A 22,559-nucleotide genomic window follows, 5' to 3' on the forward strand; every position below is an offset into this window, starting at 1 on the left:
TTTGTTTGTATAATATAGGCCAGCTCTAACTTTTGTGTTGTTGTAGTAAATTTCTTGAGAGAAGGCTGAAGATGTTAAGAAACTTACTGCTTTGCAAGAATACCTTAAGAAAGATATTTTTCAAGGGGTTTATCCTGTCTTTTTCTGACGTCTTACTGTAGGCAGTTTTATTTTTAAAAGGGAAAAAAGAAAACCCAAGCATTGCCCCTGGAAAGGAATAGAAGAATTTGATGTAGTCTTTCAAACATTCTTTTAATATTTTTAAAGAAGTTTTATGTTAAGATAAGTAGGATCATTGCAGTATTGTAATCTGCATTTAAAACAAAAGATGCAAAAGCTATACAGCACATCTGTTGAAAAAAATAGTTACAACTTGCCCTGTGTAGAGATGAGGTAATACCACAGATAACTAGTCAGTTTATTATCTGGCTAGCATTTCTGTTTTGTCTTTTCCTTGTAACTCATAAATCTTTCAGCTTTTACCATAAACGTTTATCATTTTTCCTGTTTCCAGTTTTTTACAAGTTGCTTTGTCTGTGATCACTTCACAGTACAGGTTCTGCTGGACTAAGGAAGTTCAGTTGGCTGAGGCCTTTGCAAAAAGGAAGAAATGGTGGGCAACCTCTTGAACTTAAAAAGGAAAAAAAAATGCAGTTCATAACTGACCCTTGTGACACATTCTTATTTTCCTTGATCCTGGCTGTTAGTTTGTTAGTTTGTTTTGAACATTTAATGATCCAGCTGCCAGCTCTCAGTAACTGAATTGTGTCATTATTGGAGAAATCTGGTTGCACTTATTAGAGGCAAACATCACTGTTTATATTGTTGTCCTGTTCCTCCCCTGTAATTTTTCCTATTATTGTTTAGAATAACACCTAAGTCTCTCTCAGCCTTTAAAAGATTTCTGTGTTCAGAATCAACTTCAAGGGGAAAAAACCTCACAAATGTGTGGCAAACGGGGAATCTTTTCATTAAATATTAGGCGTGTGAGTTGACAGTATTAATTTTAAATCATTCCTGTAATATTTCTCCTTTCCTTTGACTCTTCAGATGCTCACATAATATGCAAATAATTTTGCAATGGATACAAAAGAAACATTAAATATATTAAAATCTGCATTTTAATAAAATTGTCAATGTATAATACATATCCTGTAACTCAGAAAGAATGATAAAAAAAGCAATAAAAAGTTAATATAGGCATAGAACTATTTAATAACTTTTAATGTTTTACAGTATGATAAAAATAAATGTAGTCTTGAAACTGTTGGATAGCATTGTAGGAAATATCCTAGTCTGAGTTTAATATGTTTTAGCTATTTAAGACTAGCAGACCTGTGTTATTCATATGCATTTTCTCCTTTGAACTGTTGGGATTAAGCTTGTGGGTGTGTTTCTTTCTCATTTCAGACGGAGTGGATGTTGAGGATGACCCCTCTTGCTCATGGCCAGCATCATCGCCTTCCAGCAAGGACCAGACTTCCCCAAGCCATGGAGAAGGCTGTGATTTTGGTGAAGAGGAAGGAGGCCCAGGGTTGCCCTATCCATGCCAGTTCTGTGACAAATCGTTCAGCCGCCTCAGCTACTTAAAACACCACGAGCAAAGTCACAGTGACAAGCTCCCTTTCAAGTGCACATACTGCAGTCGTCTCTTCAAACACAAGCGGAGCAGGGACCGCCACATAAAGCTTCATACGGGAGACAAAAAATATCACTGCAGTGAGTGTGATGCAGCGTTCTCAAGGAGTGATCATCTTAAAATTCACTTAAAGACTCATACGTCCAACAAGCCATATAAGTGTGCCATTTGTAGACGTGGATTCCTGTCATCTAGTTCACTGCATGGACACATGCAGGTTCACGAGAGGAACAAAGATGGCTCTCAGTCCGCTTCCCGGATGGAGGACTGGAAAATGAAAGACACTCAGAAATGCAGTCAGTGTGAAGAAGGCTTTGATTTTCCTGAAGATCTTCAGAAGCACATTGCAGAATGTCACCCTGAGTGTTCCCCTAATGAAGATCGATCTGCTCTTCAGTGTGTTTACTGTCATGAACTCTTTGTAGAGGAAACGTCCCTGGTAAATCACATGGAGCAGGTTCATAATGGTGAGAAGAAGAATTCATGCAGCATTTGCTCTGAGAACTTTCATACTGTGGAGGAGCTGTACAGCCACATGGACAGTCACCAGCAACCAGAGTCGTGCAACCACAGCAACAGCCCATCTTTGGTAACTGTAGGGTACACCTCAGTATCTAGCACTACTCCAGATTCTAATCTCTCAGTGGATAGTTCAACAATGGTGGAAACGGCTCCTCCTATACCAAAAGGGCGTGGAAGGAAGCGGGCAGCTCAGCAAGTGCCAGATATCACTGGTCCTTCGAGTAAACAAGCAAAAGTTACTTATAGCTGCATTTATTGCAACAAACAGTTATTTTCCAGCCTTGCAGTTTTGCAGATACACCTGAAAACTATGCATTTAGATAAACCCGAACAAGCCCATATCTGTCAGTACTGTTTGGAGGTATTGCCATCTCTCTACAATCTGAATGAACATCTTAAGCAAGTCCATGAAGCTCCAGACCCAGCACTGATTGTTTCTACCATGCCTGCCATGGTGTACCAGTGCAACTTCTGCTCTGAAGTGTTCAATGACCTCAACACCCTTCAGGAACATATCCGCTGTTCTCATGGATTTGCCAACCCTGCTGCTAAGGACAGTAATGCGTTCTTTTGTCCCCATTGCTACATGGGATTTCTTACAGATTCTTCTCTGGAAGAGCATATTAGACAAGTCCATTGTGATCTTAGCAGTTCCCGTTTTGGTTCCCCTGTGCTTGGAACCCCAAAAGATCCAGTGGTGGAAGTGTATTCTTGTTCTTATTGTACAAATTCTCCAATATTTAATAGTGTTCTTAAACTGAACAAGCATATCAAGGAGAACCATAAGAACATTCCTTTGGCGCTGAATTACATCCACAATGGAAAAAAGTCCAGAGCCATGAGTCCATTATCTCCTGTAACCATTGAGCAGACCTCTTTAAAGATGATGCAGGCAGTCGGAGGTGCTCCTCCTCGTCCTGCAGGGGAATATATTTGTAATCAGTGTGGTGCTAAGTATACTTCCTTGGACGGTTTTCAGACTCATTTGAAAACACATCTTGACACTGTCCTGCCAAAACTGACCTGCCCTCAGTGCAACAAGGAATTTCCAAATCAGGAGTCTCTGCTGAAGCATGTTACCATTCATTTCATGATCACCTCAACCTACTATATCTGTGAAAGCTGTGACAAGCAGTTCACTTCTGTGGATGACTTGCAGAAGCACCTACTGGACATGCATACATTCGTGTTCTTCCGCTGCACCTTGTGCCAAGAGGTTTTTGACTCCAAGGTCTCCATCCAGCTACACTTGGCTGTGAAGCACAGTAATGAAAAGAAAGTATACAGATGTACATCTTGCAACTGGGATTTCCGCAATGAGACTGACCTACAGCTTCATGTGAAACATAACCACCTGGAGAACCAAGGCAAAGTACACAAGTGCATCTTCTGTGGTGAGTCATTTGGTACAGAAGTGGAGCTGCAGTGTCACATCACTACGCACAGCAAGAAGTACAACTGCAAGTTCTGCAGCAAAGCTTTCCATGCTATCATCTTGCTGGAAAAGCACTTAAGGGAAAAGCATTGTGTTTTTGAAACAAAAACTCCAAACTGTGGAACCAATGGGGCATCTGAGCAAGTTCAGAAAGAGGAAGTGGAACTCCAGACCTTGTTGACAAATAGCCAGGAGTCCCATAACAGCCACGATGGCAGTGAAGAAGATGTGGACACATCTGAGCCTATGTATGGCTGTGACATTTGCGGAGCAGCTTACACAATGGAGACTCTCTTGCAAAACCACCAGCTTCGAGACCACAACATTCGACCTGGAGAAAGTGCCATAGTGAAGAAAAAGGCTGAACTCATTAAAGGGAATTACAAGTGTAATGTGTGTTCTCGAACATTCTTTTCTGAAAATGGGCTCCGAGAACACATGCAGACGCACTTGGGACCAGTGAAACATTATATGTGCCCAATCTGTGGCGAGCGGTTTCCGTCTCTTCTGACTCTTACTGAGCATAAGGTCACACATAGTAAGAGCCTGGACACTGGAAACTGCAGGATTTGCAAGATGCCCCTCCAGAGTGAGGAGGAATTTTTAGAGCATTGTCAAATGCACCCTGACCTGAGGAACTCCTTGACAGGGTTCCGCTGTGTGGTGTGCATGCAGACAGTGACCTCCACGCTGGAACTGAAAATCCACGGCACGTTCCATATGCAGAAGACTGGAAACGGTTCTGCCGTGCAGTCTACAGGACGCACACAGCATCTCCAGAAACTGTACAAGTGTGCGTCTTGCCTGAAGGAATTCCGCTCCAAACAGGATTTAGTGAAACTTGACATCAACGGTCTGCCATATGGTCTGTGTGCTAGCTGTGTTAATCTCAGTAAAAGTGGTAGTCCAAGTGTCAACATCCCTTCAAGCAGTAACAGACAAGGCATGGGCCAAAGTGAGAACTTGAGTTCCATTGAGAACAAAAGCAAGGCAGGGGGACTGAAGACTCGATGTTCTAGTTGCAATGTTAAGTTTGAATCAGAAAGTGAACTCCAAAACCATATTCAGTCCATCCACAGAGAGCTTGTTCCAGACAGCAACAGTACACAGCTGAAAACACCACAAGTGTCTCCAATGCCTAGAATCAGCCCCTCCCAAACTGAAGAGGTAACCCTTTTTTCTTTGCTCTTGACACCTTTCATCCTTTTGGAAAAAATCCCCCTTTTCTCAAACTGTCTTGTCACTTGTCATGAAATGCTTAGGCTGCTGATCCATGTTACATTTCCATCCACAGCCATTAGCTAGTAATTACTTGCTTCTTGATATGCCTTACATCTTGGATTGAATTGTGTGGAATAGGACTAATTCCAGTCTCCCTAGGATATTGTCTTCTCTATCACTGAGGAGACCTATCTTCATGCCAGCACAACTGAGATCTGGAATCTTATCCTAGCTCCCATACGCGTTGGAATCCCCAGCTAGGAGTTGTGCTTACGGCAGAGAGCATTAATGACAGAGGAGTAGACACAGTGAGCCAAAATGCTGGCATAAGGGGTAGATTTTTTAAAAAACATTTGTGAGCAACAAATTGAGGTTATTTTTCTTAATTGTGTTGTAGACATTTATTTTCCCCTCTTATAGCATATTTTGATTAAGTAGAAATGCAGTGCTAGCCTAAGGTAAATCAATCCTTTGGATGCAATTCCTTGTTGTTTTTCTTTCCATTCCTGATGAACAATATTTTGATGTCACTAAAACACCTAGTGGCTGATGATTGAAATCCCATTTATGCAGTGTAAATTAGAAAGTAAATATCAACCTCTTGAAAGATGTCATTTGCTTCCTCAGTCACCAGTGACCGAGTGAAAACACCTGTATATGGGGACATAGGGTGGTCATATACGGAGGGAAGGGAATCTGTTTTATCTTCAGAAATGTTATCATTAGATGACTTAGAATTAATATTTTAGGCATGGTATCTTGCATATTGGCCCTTTATTGTTCAGGGAGCCTAAAACCACGACAGAAACAAATTATAATAATAGCTTTTGTTTCAAGAAGGCTTTTAGCCCATAATGATATAGGCATGGTGCAACCCGTTGCTGTGAATGTGTATGGATACCCTATGGCTAGGGAGCTGCTGCTCTTCCATCACCTTCCTCACTCCCTGTTTGTGAGCCCATCTGTTGGGAAAGAAATCTCTCAGCATGTTGGCCAACAGTGTTGTGCAAATTGGAGGGCAGAAGGAGTCAGAGAGGGAAGAGGAAGGATACCTAAGGATATGTGGGCCAAGAGGTAAGTATCTATGGAGCTAGGGAAGATAGGCTGGGAACACAGAGCTTGGAGTGCCACTAAGAGGGAATTGGAGCTGAGAGGTGAGGATTAAGCAGCAGGCACGATGCACCTGCCAAGGAAGGGCCTATGTTCTCATGACTTCTTCATCTACAGTTTGCACATTGGGTGGTGGAGGGGGACACCTGGGTAGTGGGATGTAGTGTGGAATTTATGGAAGGTTGTTTGACTGAGAACCTGAGGTCTAAGGCAAACCTTATTTCTAAAGAAGAGGGAAAAGAGTGGTTCCCATTAGCTGTGGTTCAGGCCATTGATGATCCCGCTGCTTCTAAATGGGAACCACAGGGATTACCAGCTGTATATATCTGATACATTCATAGTCATCCTGGTTTCTGTTACTGTCATCTTGCACTGAGTGACTACATGAAATCCCTCTTCCCAGTCATGTTGGAAAGCCAATTTGTGCTACCTCAAGCACTATCAGAATCGTGTGTTAAGACAGTCGCCATGCTAAGATGTTACCAGCTTGTCTTTCTCTTGCTTGTAAACTGGACAAAAAGAGATTTGGAGGTCCTTTGTGGCGTAAGGATATAAGACCACCTTCAGTGATCACTTTCAGTTTCATCAGTGAATGTTCCTGTACTTGGATCATGTATAGTCAGAGTTCTTAGTTCTTCTTCTGATTGGCATCATATTCCTCTTCCTACTCCTTTTGATTTTTCTCTTAAAAGTGTATTTAAGATGAAAAAGCTTTTTAAACTACAGCAAGATTTATGAGTAACATTTGCCTCCTTCAAATCGTTTTTTGCCCCCTGCCCCTATTTTGAGGATGTTAACTGAATTTTCTGTGTCTGTGGTTCTGGTCTCCACATAGTAATGTAGACTTTCAGATTCTTTTCTCATGGGAAGCACAAAGCTATCAAGTTCTTGATAGAGTATTGGTACTTCTGGAAACCATAAGTGCATATTTGTAAAATCCTGAAAGATAATTTATTTTTCAAGCAGATATTATTACTGGTTTCAGATCGTAGTGATTGTAGCAATGACAGTATAAATTGAAAATAGTAATATGCAAATGTTTAACGCTATAGTTTGGATGCCCAGGCTGAGGGAAATGAAAACATAAGCATATAGCACAAACAGTAAAAACAAATTGGATTACTAAAATTTGTTATTAGTCACTGGCTTTGCTACTCCACTGGAAGGATGTTTCTTGACCTGAATGGGATTTTGAAGATAGCTACTTAAACATATGATTTTTGAGAAATTTTCAACAACAAAAAACATCATACTATTAAGGAGCAAGAGTTTCATTTGCATTAGAGAGCCACGTGGTTTGAGATTTCAACCTGTGTATAAAGAACATTTCATTCCTAAGGCAAGAAAAGTACAGAGGTGAGTTGTCAGACCATTAATAGCGCTGAATACTCTTTGTAACTCAATAATAGATTACAATCGTGAAAATACTAGAAAATATCTTTTTAGGATAAAAGACAACACTGAAAGTGTCACTTCTAGCTTCTTTCCCAAGTATTCTCATGGTTGAACTAGAAAACTTCCCCTTTTAGTCTGTACTCAGTAAGGTCATAGGGTACAATTACCTTAACGTCGTATAATGTCATCAGCTGAGCTATCACCTGCTGAGTTCACCTTACTTGCTAAGTGGAAGATGTTGACCTGAATCATCTTCAGTGAAAGTTACCTTTTGGTTGGGATTGGAAATGATGAGCAGTGCTTATCATCAGTTACAACAACTCGAGGAGCAGGTCAGAACTCATTAAGCCTATCACACTGCTGAATCATTTCAAGCACACTTTTAGGCTAGGTTGATAACCTTCTTAGTGATAGTTAATGTCTAAAAGCAGAGAACAAGGTCTGATATGCTAGTGAATTGGGAACTAGACCTTTCTCTATCACGCATTTGCTTTGGTAATTTGACCAAATCTGCTTGAACATCTCTGCTTCATTTTCCTTATTCAGAATATAAGATAGATAATTCCTGAAAAGTGTGTTTCCATATTTCATTGTGACACATTTTTTTGTAAAGCACTTGGAAGATGAAAATCAGTGTTCAAGAAAAACTATGTGGCCTTGCTTCTCTTGTTCCTCCTTAATATGCTGTTATGCACCTAATGAGATAATTCCTGACCTAGCAGAGGGTGTGCCCTCACTTCTTAGTCTTTGAGACTTCTGTGCTTGCAGAACCACACCAGTACAATAAGTTACACTGTTCATTTCTTAGCCAGCAGGGGAGGAGGGAATGGACTCCAGTTTACACCAGTGGTTTACTGGTAAAACCTAAATTATGCTAGGTGTATCCACATGTGCAACTGTACTCAGTTTGGGGTTCTGTTGGTAACAGTAGAAGCATAATTACTTTAGTTATGTGTCCCTTTATACCATGAATGTGAAGCTCATGTGAATACTGTATTACCTGTGGCAATGCAAAAAGTCCTTCATTAATAATACAAGAATGCTCTGGGTTTTCTGGTCCTGAGGAGAGAAGGAGTAGTGTGAGCACACGGCCAAATTATTGCAGGAACAAATACACTTATTTAGGTGTGGCAAAAGACTCGCAGAAACTCGCTATGGCAGAGAGTATCAGAAGTGCTGGACAAAGGAGAGAGCTAGCAACTGTCACACCAGCTGGAGAACCGAATAAGTGAATCTGGGGCTGCTCTTCTGTCCTGTTGTGGTTGTGCAGAGCTGTATGCCAGGATGGGCATGTCACAGCAGGGGACACCAGGCACATCACAGCACCGTTCTGGAGGGAGCCGTGAAAGTGCAGGCTGACAATGAGCTTGTGGAGATGGGGTCACAAAATTCAAATGCTGTGGAGAGCTTATGGCTCCTTGAAACTCAAATTCTACAACGTCAGATGAATCCAGAAAATGGTATCACCCTGGGAGAAAGAATGGAGCTCAGGTAGGTGTACTGCTTTATCATTATATTTTTTTTCTTTATTTATTCATGAGCCCTGAATCTATTTTTTTCTCTCTTACTGTCGTTCCCCCTTTCCCAAAACACTACCAGACTCACAAGGACAGAAAACAGGAACTGCCTTTTGAAGTAGCTGGTTTATTTCAGCAGCATGCACTGGCAATCAGAGGCAAAAAGAAGAGAGAAAAGACTGTGAGCAACCCAGAAATGTTCCCAGATGCATGCTTTTGGCAGGGCAAGCAATAGCATTTTAGCAGTATAAATCACTGTGCTTTTAACTGAAAAAATGCACTGAAATCAATACTCATGCATTTAATTGAAATACATAAAGAAATTAAAATAATCCTCCTCATCAGCAATCCAAGCTGATCGTTCTGACTACAGGATTTTTATGAATAAGCACATAAACTTGTAATGTAAACATAAGTAGTGCCTTGGGTTTCCTGTCAGTGAATCCAGGCCCAGAACAAGTGATTTTAATGCTGCATTTTGGATCCAGGGACAGAAAGAGGTAAAGAAGGTTTGTTGCTGGCACAAAGATTTGGCTTTGAAATAGTTTGTGGAACTAATCTGTGACAAACATATTTTCTACTTCTGGAGTTTAAGAATGAGTTCACTAAAAATACCATTTTTTATCTTCTTGCATCATTTTAACACTGCTTTCAGGAAAGTATTATTTAAAGTATGACCGTATCTATTTTTAGAAAGCGCCAACTTATTTTTCTTGCCACAGTAGGCTACCTCCACTTTGCGCTATGCTTTAATTTCTAGTAATGCCACTGCTATGACATGGCTGACAAGATCCAGGCCTTAAGCGTTTGTCTTCTCTTTGTCTTTATACTTTCAGGAGTGAGCTATCAGAATCCTCTCTGAATTTAACAAGGATGGTATTATTTATTATCCTGTTGCTATAAATCCTGTTAAAATTAAGCATCAAACTTCCCACTTCACACACACCACGAATTCAGTGTGTGAAAGAAAGCCATGTGTTGACTGGGAGCTGAACAGAAGCAAGAGGAATGATTGTAGTGAGTTTTCTTAGCTACCTGTCCACTGATCATTAAAATCTAATGCTGTGTGTCTGTCTTGTTTGTCAGAGGCTTCAGATGGGGAATTGGGAGAGCTGGCTTCTTCACACCTGTGGAAAACTTTGCATGAGAGGATGAAAGGATAACACGTTCTCCAAAGTTTTCAAGAGCACCAAACCAAAATTTCCATGAAATAATGCAATGAGCAAGGGAATGCCTGCTTGAAGAAACACAGAACTGGAGAGGGACATAGGGATGTGGATGAAGGCTTTAAGCACTGCTAGAGAGGGCAAATGGAAATTTAACAAAGCTTTATAAGACAAAACATCCGGAGATGTATACCCAACAGGTCAGCTGTGCAGCCCACTGTCCTCATAGGGCTTTCCCTGTACTTGTGTCTGCTGGCCAACTGACCAGTGTAACATGCCAAAAGTTCTGCACAACCCCAAAGGAAGATCAGAGCAGTGATGAGTGTTTGCATTCTGACCTCAGAATTGGGTAGAAAAAAGAAAAAATTTCACCAGATTTTCTAGCCTGATCATCTTTAGGAACAAGGCATGGAAAATCATGGCATATCTCTTTTTGTCTGCTGGTTTGCATACCTCTAGGGAGTTCTCTCACTTCCCGCTCTTATTTTTGGGCTACTCTTGGCCAATTTCAAGGAAAACTTCATAGATTAATAGTAATCTCAAAGCCTATGAAGTTTTTACAATATTTGGGAAGAGGAGTGACACGGCAGGTGATAGAATACAAATAAGAAAGAGGCCTTTAAGAGATCCAAACCAGGAAGATGGCTTTAGCTGAAGTTCATACCTGCTTTTTATGCAGAAGTCAAGCAATCAAAAGAAATGAAGCTATAAGAAACTGTGTTCTGTTCTTTGTGATACCCACAGGCCAGCTTCTTTAGCGACTGTAAATGAGAATTGTTTTTTATCACTGCTCAATAAAAGTGTTATATGTAATGTGTGTATTACTTTGTCTCCTACAACAAAGGCAACACCCGAATTTGTTACTCTGTCATCAGGGAAATAAAATGGCTAACCATTAATTTAAAATGGATATGTAGCCTGAGAACTGCTTGTTTCAGGAACTTGTACAAAATGAACATAAACAAACTATGTGACACGTAGTATCTTGTTAAAGAGTGCTCTTCTTTGACCTCCCATGTGATGGCTGGCAGTTGATCTTGTGCCTGATTGTTCAAAACTCTGAGGTACTTTTTTTTTCCCTGCCAAACCCATCTTTCATTTATACCATCTCCTGCATTGTATTACAAATTATTGTATAAAATATGACCTCTAGTATTATAGACAATGTATTCTGCTGAGTATGACAGCAGAGATGTGTCTCCTGCTAACATCCACCTTCACCATGTGACATTTCAGGACAAGAGGAGTGGGCACAAATGGACACACAGGAGGTTCCCTCTGAACATTGGGAAACACTCTTACTGTGAGGGTGACTGAGCCCTGGCACAGGTTACCCAGGGAGGTTGTGTATCCTTGGAGATACGCTGAAGTCATCTGGACATGGTCTGGCTCTAGGTGCCCCTTCTTGAGCAAGAGGACTGGACCAGAGGACCTCCAGAGATCAATCTCAACTATTTTGTCTTTCTGTGGTTTCCACCATCCTTTAGTCCCATCTGCCAGATGTATGTTGCTGTTACCCTGTTCTTCTTTGGTGGCTAAACCTTTGTTGCTAGTATATGGCTTTGTAAGTCAGGGAATAAAAGGGCAGGGCCTTCCCTGATTTCAATACAGTCATACTAATAACAATGTGCACTTCTAGGAATCATTTGTAATGCCTGTGAAACTCTGAACAGTGACTTAGAAACACAGCTATTTAGAAATATAGCCATTTAAAAGTTGCTTGCTGCTTGTGTACTCAAAAACAAGGTGTGAGGTAGGAGAAAAGGGAGGTATTTATCCCTTTTGACCATACTTCCACAGTTTTGGTATCCTGATGGACTTCCTCTGTTTTTTGCCTATTCCCAGATTCAGCTTTCTATGTAAAAAGGTACACCTAATGGCTTTTCATACCCGGAAAGCCACCTCTTCCTCTCTACACCTCTTCCTCCTCCTCTTCCAGTAGGAAGTGAAGCGGTTCGCTAACAAAGAATGATCTGAGACTCCAAGCTTCCAGACTTCCTTCTGTATTTGTTTTACCATTTCCACAGCAGTCCTCTTCTAGGTTTCTTTTCTGATGGCTGGAATAGGTTTAGTGCCAACCTCTAGGAGCATGGTTGTCTGCACACATAACCCTGCAGCCATCATTGGCAGTGGCCAACTTGCAATTGACTCTGTTCTGCTGCTTGATGCTTCTTCCATACACTTGGTCAGGGAATGTCTGCATCACCTGCTGATTTTCCTGAACTATCTGTCTTAACCATTCCTCATTTTTCTAATGTTCTCTGCTTCACAGCTGGTAGTTTGTTTGATGGTGGTTGAGTGGTTGAAGTCCTTCAAACCTAGAAGTATGGCATTCTGCTTCTGAAATAAATTCTGCAATCTCTTCTTTTTCAGACAGGGAAGTGGTAGACTGAAGGCCTGTGTAAAAAGAAATGAGCTTATTACAGGACGCACCTAAGAGGAACTACTGGTATTTTAAGAATTCATCATGGCTGGGCTTCGCGAACGAAGATTTGGGAAGGGCTCTACCCATGTTTGTTGCAAGCGCGTTGGTGGCTAAAAAGGCCAGTACGAGATAGGCATGACTGGTTGCAAAAGGCACAGCAGAAAGACTCCTTAGGTGGTATATTCTGCAAGGCACGATTCTTTCTGCGTTGTCTTTTCTCCTCAAGGATGATCCTGCGTGCTTTCTCAAAAGCATCCGCAGCGTTATAGATGGTGTGTCTCCAGACCTCCCGATTGGAGGCCAGAGTAGACCAGTTATGATGATCAATATGGCCAAGGCTGAGATGTTGTTTCAGGGAGTCCTTGTATCTTCTCTTTGGGGCTCCTCTCTTGCGGCAGCCGGTGGCAAGTTCACCATAAAGTAAGATCTTAGGGAGGCGGTGGTCCTTCATCCTTGAGACGTGCCCTGCCCATCGCAGCTGTGTTCTCAGCAACATGGCCTCAATACTTGTGACTGCTGCTTGTTCTAGAACAGATGTATTGGTCACATAATCTGACCAGTGAAGGTTTAGGATTGTGCAGAGACAGTGTTGATGGAAGCGTTCTAGGAGACACAGGTGGTGGCGGTAGATGACCCATGATTCAGATCCGTATAAGAGAGTAGACAGTACTATGGCTTTGTAAACACTGATCTTGGTACTTTTTTTCAGGTGTTTATATCGCCAAACTCTTTTATGAATCATTGTGGAGAGTGTTGAAGAGTGGCTGAGCAGAGTGCTTGTTTTGCTGGTACACCACTTCCCTGGGCAGCTGTGCTGCCCTAGTGGAGGTTTTTCAACTGGGCACACAGTCAAGCACCATTGCAATGTCAGCAGCTGTGTGCCAGCTCAGATGCTACCAGTATATTTGTTAACATTGATGTGGCCTAAGAGCATCCGTACAGAGTAATACTAAAATTACAGCAATATGATTGTGGGACTCCGTTTATGTCATATTTTGAGTGTAGACAAGGCTTTGTAAAACCCCAGTCTTGCCAGCGTTATCATGTGAAGCCTTCATTTGTGAAGTCCCATTGACTTCCCGAAGTGCAGAGCTAATTGCATGAGAAGGATCTAAGGGGTTTAATCCTTCTCCTGATACTTCAATGAAAATTAATTTCTTATATATTATGTATGAGTAATATATTTCTGTTTGTACATTAATATTAATGTTGCATATTTCTGAGCACAAGTTCTATTCTGTAGGATTAAATTATCTTGGTAAGTAATAGTGCAGAATTCAGGTTGAGTTGAAAGTGGACAATTAAGGGCAGGGGGAGGGTCCTGAGTCACACTTCAGAAAGTGAAATTAATCAGCATTAAATTTCCATAGAGTGGAAGAAAAGCTTAGTGTTTAAGTTAAAAAAAAAAAAAAAGGTATATAAAAAGCTCCTGATTTTGCCTTTCTGTTAAAATCCAGAGAGCTTTTACAAAATTTGTGATGGAGAAAAGAGACAAGTGTATTCTCTTGTGCGTACTTGCAAACTATTAATTTTATTGGGCTACATCTGTTGCTGATTGTTGATGAAGAAAGTAGTGGCTTTATTGAATGACAGTCTGTCTCAGTATGCTTTTTTTTTAAAACAAAGCAGAAAAAGCAACTTTAAAAAGGAAAAAGTCTTATCAGCTTCTGCAGAATATCAGCTTTTCACATCTCAGGCCTGCCAAGCCAAACTCCACTGCCTGTGCTTTGATGTCATGTCATTTTCAAAATTTCAGTGAAGTGTTGATCATAGTTCCTCCTTAATGTCCACAGCCACACAGAGGCTCTGACACAGATGCTGAGTGTTGGGATGCCTCTTGATGGGTTAGCAGCTCTATGGCTTCAGATGGTCTCAGGTTGGCAGTTGCCTTTGGTTTTAAATGCAGTATAAGGAGACAGAAAGAGGTGGGGACACGGACAGAAAGTTCAGTAGCTGACACAATCAGCCCCAAATTCCTGAGCACTGCTCAGCACATAGGTGTGCAGAGGTCAGAGACTCAGTTTCACCCAGGATCAGAACCTCCGATAGAAAGACAGAAAGAAGTTTGTTGTTTTTTTTTTTAGATCCCAAATCAAATTCACAGTAGTTAAAGCTATTTGTATTCATAAACTTTGTTAACCTGATATGAAGTAATTGAGAGAAAATAAATATACAGCCATGTGCTGCCAGGTTTTAGGGTTACTTTTCTGACAAGTACCTCACTTCAGTACTGAATTTGAAAGACCTAGAGAGAGTTAAAGGATTAGAGAGCCCAAAGGAAAGAGATGCAGTTTTTAAACTGCGCAAGATGTGTTTCTTTCTGCATGGGGATGTGGGACATTGCAGGCTAATGCACTTCGTCAGCCAGGGGAAGGAAAGGTTTGTAACTAAGATATGTTGAAGACAGATGTGAGGAAATGTAGAACCCAGAATGTAAAGGTGAAAGACAACACAGCAGACAATGAATTCAAGCAGAGTAGAGAAGGAAGGACTGCTAGCATGAACATTTGTATTTCTAACTCAATGTATTTTGGGTATGAATGCAATAAGTAACCATAATGAAAAAAATGAGAAAAAAAAATGTTTCTCTCTATTTTTCATTTTGCTTACCTTATGGGATTGATTATATTCTTTCTCTAGGCATGTACTCTCAGACCCATTATACTTAAAGCCCTGCTAAACAAAAGCAGAACAGAAAAGTCTTCATATAGTCTCCATGAACATGTTTTCAAAAGCAATCAGGAAATACTAATTAAAGGGTGTTGTGTGAGCAATTAGAAGAGTTAGCAATTAGTCAATTCAAAAAAAATGCAAAGTGACAGTGCCCCATAAGCAAGATAAATAGCTAACTATGCAGTGAAACTGGCTAACATATGCTTAGTTTTTTAAGAGCTTAAGGTTGACAAAATAAGCATCCAGGAAGATAGAAAATAAATCCTCAATTAAGGTACTGTCAAAATTAATCTGAACTATGATGAAAAATGGCTAAATGGACAAAGCTAGGACTGTGGTTGCTCTTGTGGCTCATGAAGGCTCAAGTACACTGCTAATGCTTAGTAAAATAATGATATAAAAAAATCAGCTGGCAGCATTAGGAGTTAGCACTGTCAAGTTGCTGTAGTTAGTGTGCAAGTTTTGACATGTTTTTTCATTTGATTTGTTGGAAGCTGTTCACCTTCTCTTGGCAGGTTACTATTCTGTTAGTTTAACAGGTAGAATTAACTCCACCCTGGATTTATATGAGGGGAACTGTAAGTGAATGACTGATATGGGAGAGGAGAATTAGAGAATGTGGGAGGTGTGGTATCACTCTTTTTTGCCAATAGCAGGTTGTCTCATCTGTGTCATTGATCCATACACTCAGTCTGTGCTAAAGCTGAGGGGGAAAAGCCTTGAAAGTCCCTTTTGCTGGTGTGACAAAGATAAATAATGTAACTAGGTGTAAACAGGAGCTTATTGATAGGGTAGCAGGTACACGTCAAAACCATTTTTGGTAGTGCATGGAAGAGAGGTGTGGAAGGAGTACAGAACAAACTAAGGATGCCTGCAAGGCTAGGACTGAAAATGCAGGGCATTAGAAGCTCTAAGAGAGATTTTGGTAATTTCATATAAGGAATAAGTATTCAATTAAAAGGGGCATGGATACAGGAGATCCAGAAATGGTATATGTAATCAAGAAAACCAGTACTGGTAAAAAAATGCTTTGTTGTGGAGCTTGTGGCATGTCCTCCCCATGGAGAAGAATGAAGTATGGATTAGGGGTAATATAATGGAATATAACATACAATAAATGGCTTACAAACACAGAAAAATATCCATTCCAAAATTCTCAGTGAAAGGAGCTGAAGATAAAAAGAAACATTAAGCAGATAAATTTACAATCTTTAAGATGAAGCATCAACAGCCTGGGAAAAGGCTACTAAGCAGACACTTAACAGGGAATGTAAGGCTTATGCATGAAATTACTGGTTTGCGAGTTTGATTTAAACAGTGAGGAACATGAGAGGAAGGCTGATCAAAGACATGATAGAAGAACACCTAGAAAGTTTGGATTAAATGAAGGATAGAGGGCAAAGATTCACAGAGGGAAGGATCATGCTTAAAATTTTCAATAAAGAGTATTTTCAAGACCAGCCACAACTGCTGACAGAGAAGCCTATAAACATGATTTACTAGGATTTTAGCAAAGCTTTTGAAACAGTACAGCACAAAAGACTAATCTATTGGGTGAATAAGTACAGCATAGGGAGAGATACTTTGTTTGATTAAAAAAGAAAAGAAACACTATCTTGGGTATGGAAAGCATAGGAGTCTTGTGAATTAAAGCATGTTAGTTTGGAGGGGTGTAAAGAATGGAAAGCCTTAAGAATCATTATTTGCACCAATTTTGTTGAACTTATGCGTTATATCAGTAGTCTGGCAGAAAGAATAAGTAGTAAGCTGATGAAGTTCCCTGATAGTACAAAACTGGGGAAATGTCAGAAAAAAATAGTTAAGTGATAAAATACTGAATGATTTTGACAAGGAGGTGGAGCGTGAGCCAATAAGTAGTTCATTTTCAAGTAATATAATGAGGCTAGGGAATAGAAAAAAAAGAGTGTATCAATACCTCAGACAGTCACAGGGCACAGAAGTCTACACAGAAGTATGTTCTGCGTACTTTTGAAGCACTTCTGAATAGAACTGTAAATCCTCTAGTAGATTGGTTATTAGTTGGTTTACTTTGTTTATAAAAACAAAGAAAATAAAATTCTGTGCACAGAACTGAAGTACCAATTGAAAGCCCATATTCCTGTGCCACTTATAAAAGCAGCAAAGTCTCATTTGACATGATATGGACACTCTGGGCACCCCTATGGAAAAGAAATTTGGAAAACTGCAAAGTGATAAGTGAGAATGAGCGCAATAATTAAAGGTCTAGGTGACATTAATTATTCAAAAAGTTAGAGAGACACATACATATGCTCTGCATGGATTGAAGGTCCAATCCAAAGCTTTTAAATGAAGTCACAGAGAAGCCTTGGTTCTTGCTGGAAGGCTTCAAATTGGTTCTGAAAAGAGAAAAGCAAGCAAACAGGAGTGCAACAGTCACCTGATGCTCTTGTGAGAGCCTTGTCCAAGCAGTTATTCTTCTACAATGATTTTGAATGGCCCCAATAATGACTTGGGCCTCAGATTTACACTCAGCATGTAGGAGACAAATTGGCACTTAGGTTCTTGATAGGAGAGGGTTCAGAGAAGGATTGTGGGCTTGTTTATTGAAGAGTTTTTATTAAAAGATGAGGTGACAATAATAATAATAATAATAAAAAAAAATAAAAGGACAAAGTTAAACCACTTTCTTAATCCCATGTGTCTCTCACCTCTGGAACAAATCTATGAGAATTATGCAAGACAACACAATTTAGAACACATTGTGGCATCTCTGGTTACTAAAATGGTCCTGTCTGAATCCATATGGAAATGCATTGGTAAGAGTCTTCTGTGGCCCGTCTTTGCTGACATGAAAAGTACTCTCTTACAGGAAATGTGTATTGGCTTGTTTCTGTGTTTGTAGGGACGAATGACAATATTGTCATTATTCGGTCTCTTCGGGAGGCTCACATGTATCCTCTGGGAAATGCACTCATGGCAGGTAAGGGTGTAAGTGCCCTCAGCTGTCCACCCTTCATTGTTGTGTGGAGCTGAGGTACTCAGGGCTATGAGCTGGAGCAGCAGGGCCTGTCCTGCTGAGTCCTCCATAGGCTGGCAGCTTGGTCAGAGGGGCAAGGGAGGTCAGCAAGAGTTTCTCGTTGCAAACAACTGCAGCAAGTCAAGGCAAGGATGGCTGTCACAGCCCTGTGCTTCTTTTTCTGTAGAGCTATCTTGCATCACAGAAGGCTGGAGACACTCAAGAGAAATTCAAATGCCTCCTTGAGTCACAATCCAATTTTATTTCTGTGGTGTGTTACACAAGTGCTGAAACAAGTGTTACACAAGGCTTCTTTTCCTGGCTATCCAGGCAAGGGACATGGAGCTGCAGTACCAAGGGCTCATTTCTGTCTTGTTCTCCCAAGTTTCACACTGCGGGAACACAGTGTGAGGAGGGGCTGAGTCTCCCCCTGGATCTCACCTCAGTAGAGAATTGGGACCAGCCATGAAGCACAGCAGGACCCAGGAACTCCTGTGAGCAGTTACAAGTTCTGTGGTTCTGACAAAGCTTGTGAGACTAATATGTAACTTGCAGTGAAAAAGGACTTCCTTAGAATGCAAAACATATGGAAATAAGTATGTGGGTTTTGTTCAACATGGTGTGAAAATGACTGGGTTTGATCGCTTTGAAAATCTAGGAGTAAATGGAATTTACTGAGTTTGCTTTTAAAATAAAAACTTAACCATGCGCAAGTTTAGACACTTTGAGGTGAGTGTGTGTTGAGCTAATAAAAGTTGATGTCAACATTTTAGAATATGTTTGGAAACAAAAAAGAACTAGTGCTTGATCAAGCAGCAGTCACAAAAACATTTTTCCCTTCATGATAAAAAGAAAACTTCCATGTGTGATTCTGCAAATATGTCAGATCATTTTGAAGAGGCTAGTAAGTGCTAGTAAATTATTAGTTTTTTGTTGTTGTCAAATCACTTTATTTTTTGGCATTAGACTTCAAAAAAACCCCCAACCTTTGTATGTGTTGTCTTTATGTACATCAGTCGTAATTTTGCCAACAATTCTTGACATGCACTCTGCATTGCTTTACTAACAAGAGAAAAGACCAGCCATTACATTTATGTTTCTTTGTTTTTCAACAAAGTCACATATCAGGAATAATGCTAGTGGTATGCTAATAAACAACACATAGTGGCAGTCATCAGGGAGTAAGAAATATTTTCTAACTAGTTCTAAAGGGAAACAATGTTTTAAAAAAAGGGAGAGTGATTGTTATTTATTGTTGTTCTGTATGTCAGCATCAAAAAGCATCCTGTAAAGAGCTTAGCATAATAAATTGTTGATCATGACTGTCATTATTTAGAGGTCTTTGATAGATCTAGATGTAGTGCACTAAGGTTAAATTTACCAACATATAATAGGAAATCCTTAGACTGAATCTGATTTTCTACCAATGTTCCTGGTATTGTCAGAAGAACAAAAAAGAGAAAAAGTGTTGTATATTTTAAAACAGGTCGCTTTACAAATCTTAACTGTAAAACTAAGTCAAAGCAGATTTGTTTTCTGGGTGCCCATTGATTTTTGTTGTCTGCATAGTCATTTAAATTGCTTACATTTCAGAAAATTGAAGTTAATTTAAATGAAGAACAGAAAAATATGCTTTTGATTGTTTCCACCGAGAAAATATGTGGCACATTTTATTGTCATCAGAAAATTAAAATAGCCTCTGTGTATGAGAAGCAATGGGAGATTTGTAAAGAGGAGCCCACAGGAACACTTAATTTCAGAGTTTACTTTGATTAGTCACTAATATTTCAGTTAACTTGGTAAGACAAAAGAACGTATGTTTGAAAAGTCTTTATATTTCTGCCTACAGGCTCGAAGTAGAAAGATACTTAATAGATGGGCACTTTATCTGTCTGGGACAGGGCATCTAAATTAGATGCTCATAAAAAATGCAGCAAACCTTTATTACTGTTTAGAGTCAGGTAAAAAAAAAACAAACACCTTTTTAAAAATATAAGTTATAATGCCAGCTGTATAAAACTCTTCACAAGTTAAATATATATATATATTAAATATATATATTCAAAATATAATACAAGAGAGGCTGTATTATTGATGTGCATTATCCAGTGAACCCTACTTTTTCCTCAGCTAATATATATGAAATCTACAATTTAATACATCTGTGCCAGTTTCTTGTGACTTCACATTCTTTAAAAAATATGTGTTTTGCTGGAGTTTTTTCTTCTTTTTGCTGATGTAGGCAGTGTGCCTGTGGCTGTACAAAAAGATCTGTGTCTCTTGAGTTACTGCCTTGATGTGGCAGTTCAGGGCTTACCTTGACTTCATTGCTGCTTCAAAACAACAATTGAGCTCTCCAGGACTGTTACCTTAGGACTTGAGTCCTTGATACTACAATTATGCAGCTGAATAATTTTATGAATCTGACTTATCTCATTAGATGCCTGGATAACTGCAGATTTTAAGTCTTATGATGAAAAAACAAAATCTTAATTTGAATAAACTCTTAGTTTTTACTTTTAAAACAGTGCTTTCCAATATCAACTCTTTGGCCAATTGAGGTTAAGAAATGTAATGTGAGAAAATACAATCCCATTTTTAGGATGTTGAAATGTTTTGGACAAGTAGTATACCTTGTGGAAAAGTGAAGGAACAGATTTTTTTTAAAAGACACCAAAACAGAAATGAAAAACTTGTCCTGTGCACTGAAGAGAGCAGAGTAATGCATTTCCTGGTTTATAATGAAATTTGATCTGTATACACCATGATTTTTAAGTAATTCAAGCCCAATTTAATGTGACCAGAAGAGTTGCTCTTTGGCTAATTTCCAGTCAGGCTTCCCAGTTTTAGTATAGTGTTGACAATAGATATTAAGCAGCTGCCCCGATACAATAAATGTTTGTCCGGACGGGGTGGGATTTTTTCCTCCTTGAAAAATGGCAACCTGATGGACCATTTAAAATGTGTGGTGCAGAGCAGATTTTGCAGCCCCACAGAAAATGAGAGGGAAGCAGATTTCTTATTTCTGTGTTCTTTCCTGGGCTTCTCCCCTGCCCTGTAGTGGGTCTAATCCATTGGTATAAAATGAAGGATTCGCATTGATTTCAGTGTTGTTTGGCTCACATCCCCCAAATCCTCATTGCATTTTGCTTTCCTTGGTGTTCTAGCAATACTGATCTGTCTATGGAGTTAGAAAGCTGACAAAAAAATACCTCTACAGCATTTCAGAAAACTCAGATAAAAGGTAGTACAGAACCTGCAGAGTGTTATATTTTAATATTAATAATGAAGCCTTAATGAAAGCACTGCTGGAGAGCTTTAAATGACCACTGTGAAGTTGGTATTTTGAGTTATAATGAAATTATTCCAATTGTATGTTTCAGTAAATTTTATCTACCCTTGTTTCTTTAGAAGAAGACCTACCAGTGCATCAAATGTCAGATGGTTTTCTACAATGAATGGGATATCCAAGTTCATGTTGCAAACCACATGATTGGTAAGTGAAGTACTAAAACTTCTCAAAGACAGATAGCAATTTCTCTTACTCATGATCACCACTGCCTCTAAAATTAAACAGAGTTAAGGAGAAATTAATTGCAGATCCATCAATGATTAACCTAGGCATGATTGATTTTTTTATTCATATTATTAGACTTGATAAAGCCTTAGCATATTTTATTTTCTGCAAGGGCTAGTTTAGACTTCTGCAGAGAATTATATATCCACTGCCAGTCAAAACACAGGTGATTAGCAAATTAAACTTCTAATCATTTTTGCATTATTGAAAACAAACTAACAGGAATGGTTAATGAACTGGTTGTTAGCTTTCCGTAGAGTTTTAGACAGGTTTTAATTTCAGATGTTATTATGGTAATGACACTACTGTGTACTTCTCAAGCACCTCAGTACCAAAATCAAAACTGGTGAGTTTTTGTCATTAGGAAACATAAATAATTCAAATGGCCATAAAATAGTATTGTTTGTTATGTTTGAGCAGTCTGGAAAAAAATCCTGAGTGTATCTGTATACAATTAAATACTATAATTTATTTGAAAAAATAAGGAATCGTGGTATACAGTAATGGAATCCACTTTTTAAGGTACAAGCATTTAAAAAGAGTCTTTTAGGATTCCTGAATCCTGATGTTTACAAAGCTGTTACAGTTGTAAATTGGAATAAAACAAAAACTGCTTTTTCTTTGATATTCATATTTTCCTATTATTTGCTGATTCCCTTAGGTTTACCCATAATGTTTTCAATTTGGTAACCACTCAGTAATAGCACTAAGAGTTCTATCAGCCGATTAAATTTATCAAGCACATCATTTGCCCACTAATAAGATAACATTGCCAGGATTGTCTTGTGTTTTTTCTTAGTCTCCTTTCCAAATTTCACTTTCCAAAATAGAGATGAATACCATTGATTTTTTACTCCTGCTTTCCTTATGCTGACTTTCTC

At 39.4% G+C, this 22,559-nt stretch overlaps 1 protein-coding gene across 7 annotated transcripts in view; it reads left to right on the top strand.

Annotated features, from left to right (window-relative positions):
- Positions 1 to 22,559, top strand: part of ZNF521 (zinc finger protein 521) — a 230,684-nt gene that overhangs the window by 91,678 nt on the left and 116,447 nt on the right. For all 7 annotated transcript variants that reach the window (XM_032705890.1, XM_032705906.1, XM_032705853.1 and 4 more), the window contains 2 exons: positions 1,411 to 4,763; positions 21,513 to 21,597. In XM_032705890.1, the coding sequence (XP_032561781.1) occupies positions 1,851 to 4,763; positions 21,513 to 21,597 (2,998 nt within the window). In that variant the 5' untranslated portion in view covers positions 1,411 to 1,850. The remainder of the gene's footprint in view (positions 1 to 1,410; positions 4,764 to 21,512; positions 21,598 to 22,559) is intronic.

Source organism: Chiroxiphia lanceolata, chromosome 1 (genome assembly GCF_009829145.1).
Source record: "Chiroxiphia lanceolata isolate bChiLan1 chromosome 1, bChiLan1.pri, whole genome shotgun sequence".
Lineage (NCBI taxonomy): Eukaryota > Metazoa > Chordata > Aves > Passeriformes > Pipridae > Chiroxiphia > Chiroxiphia lanceolata.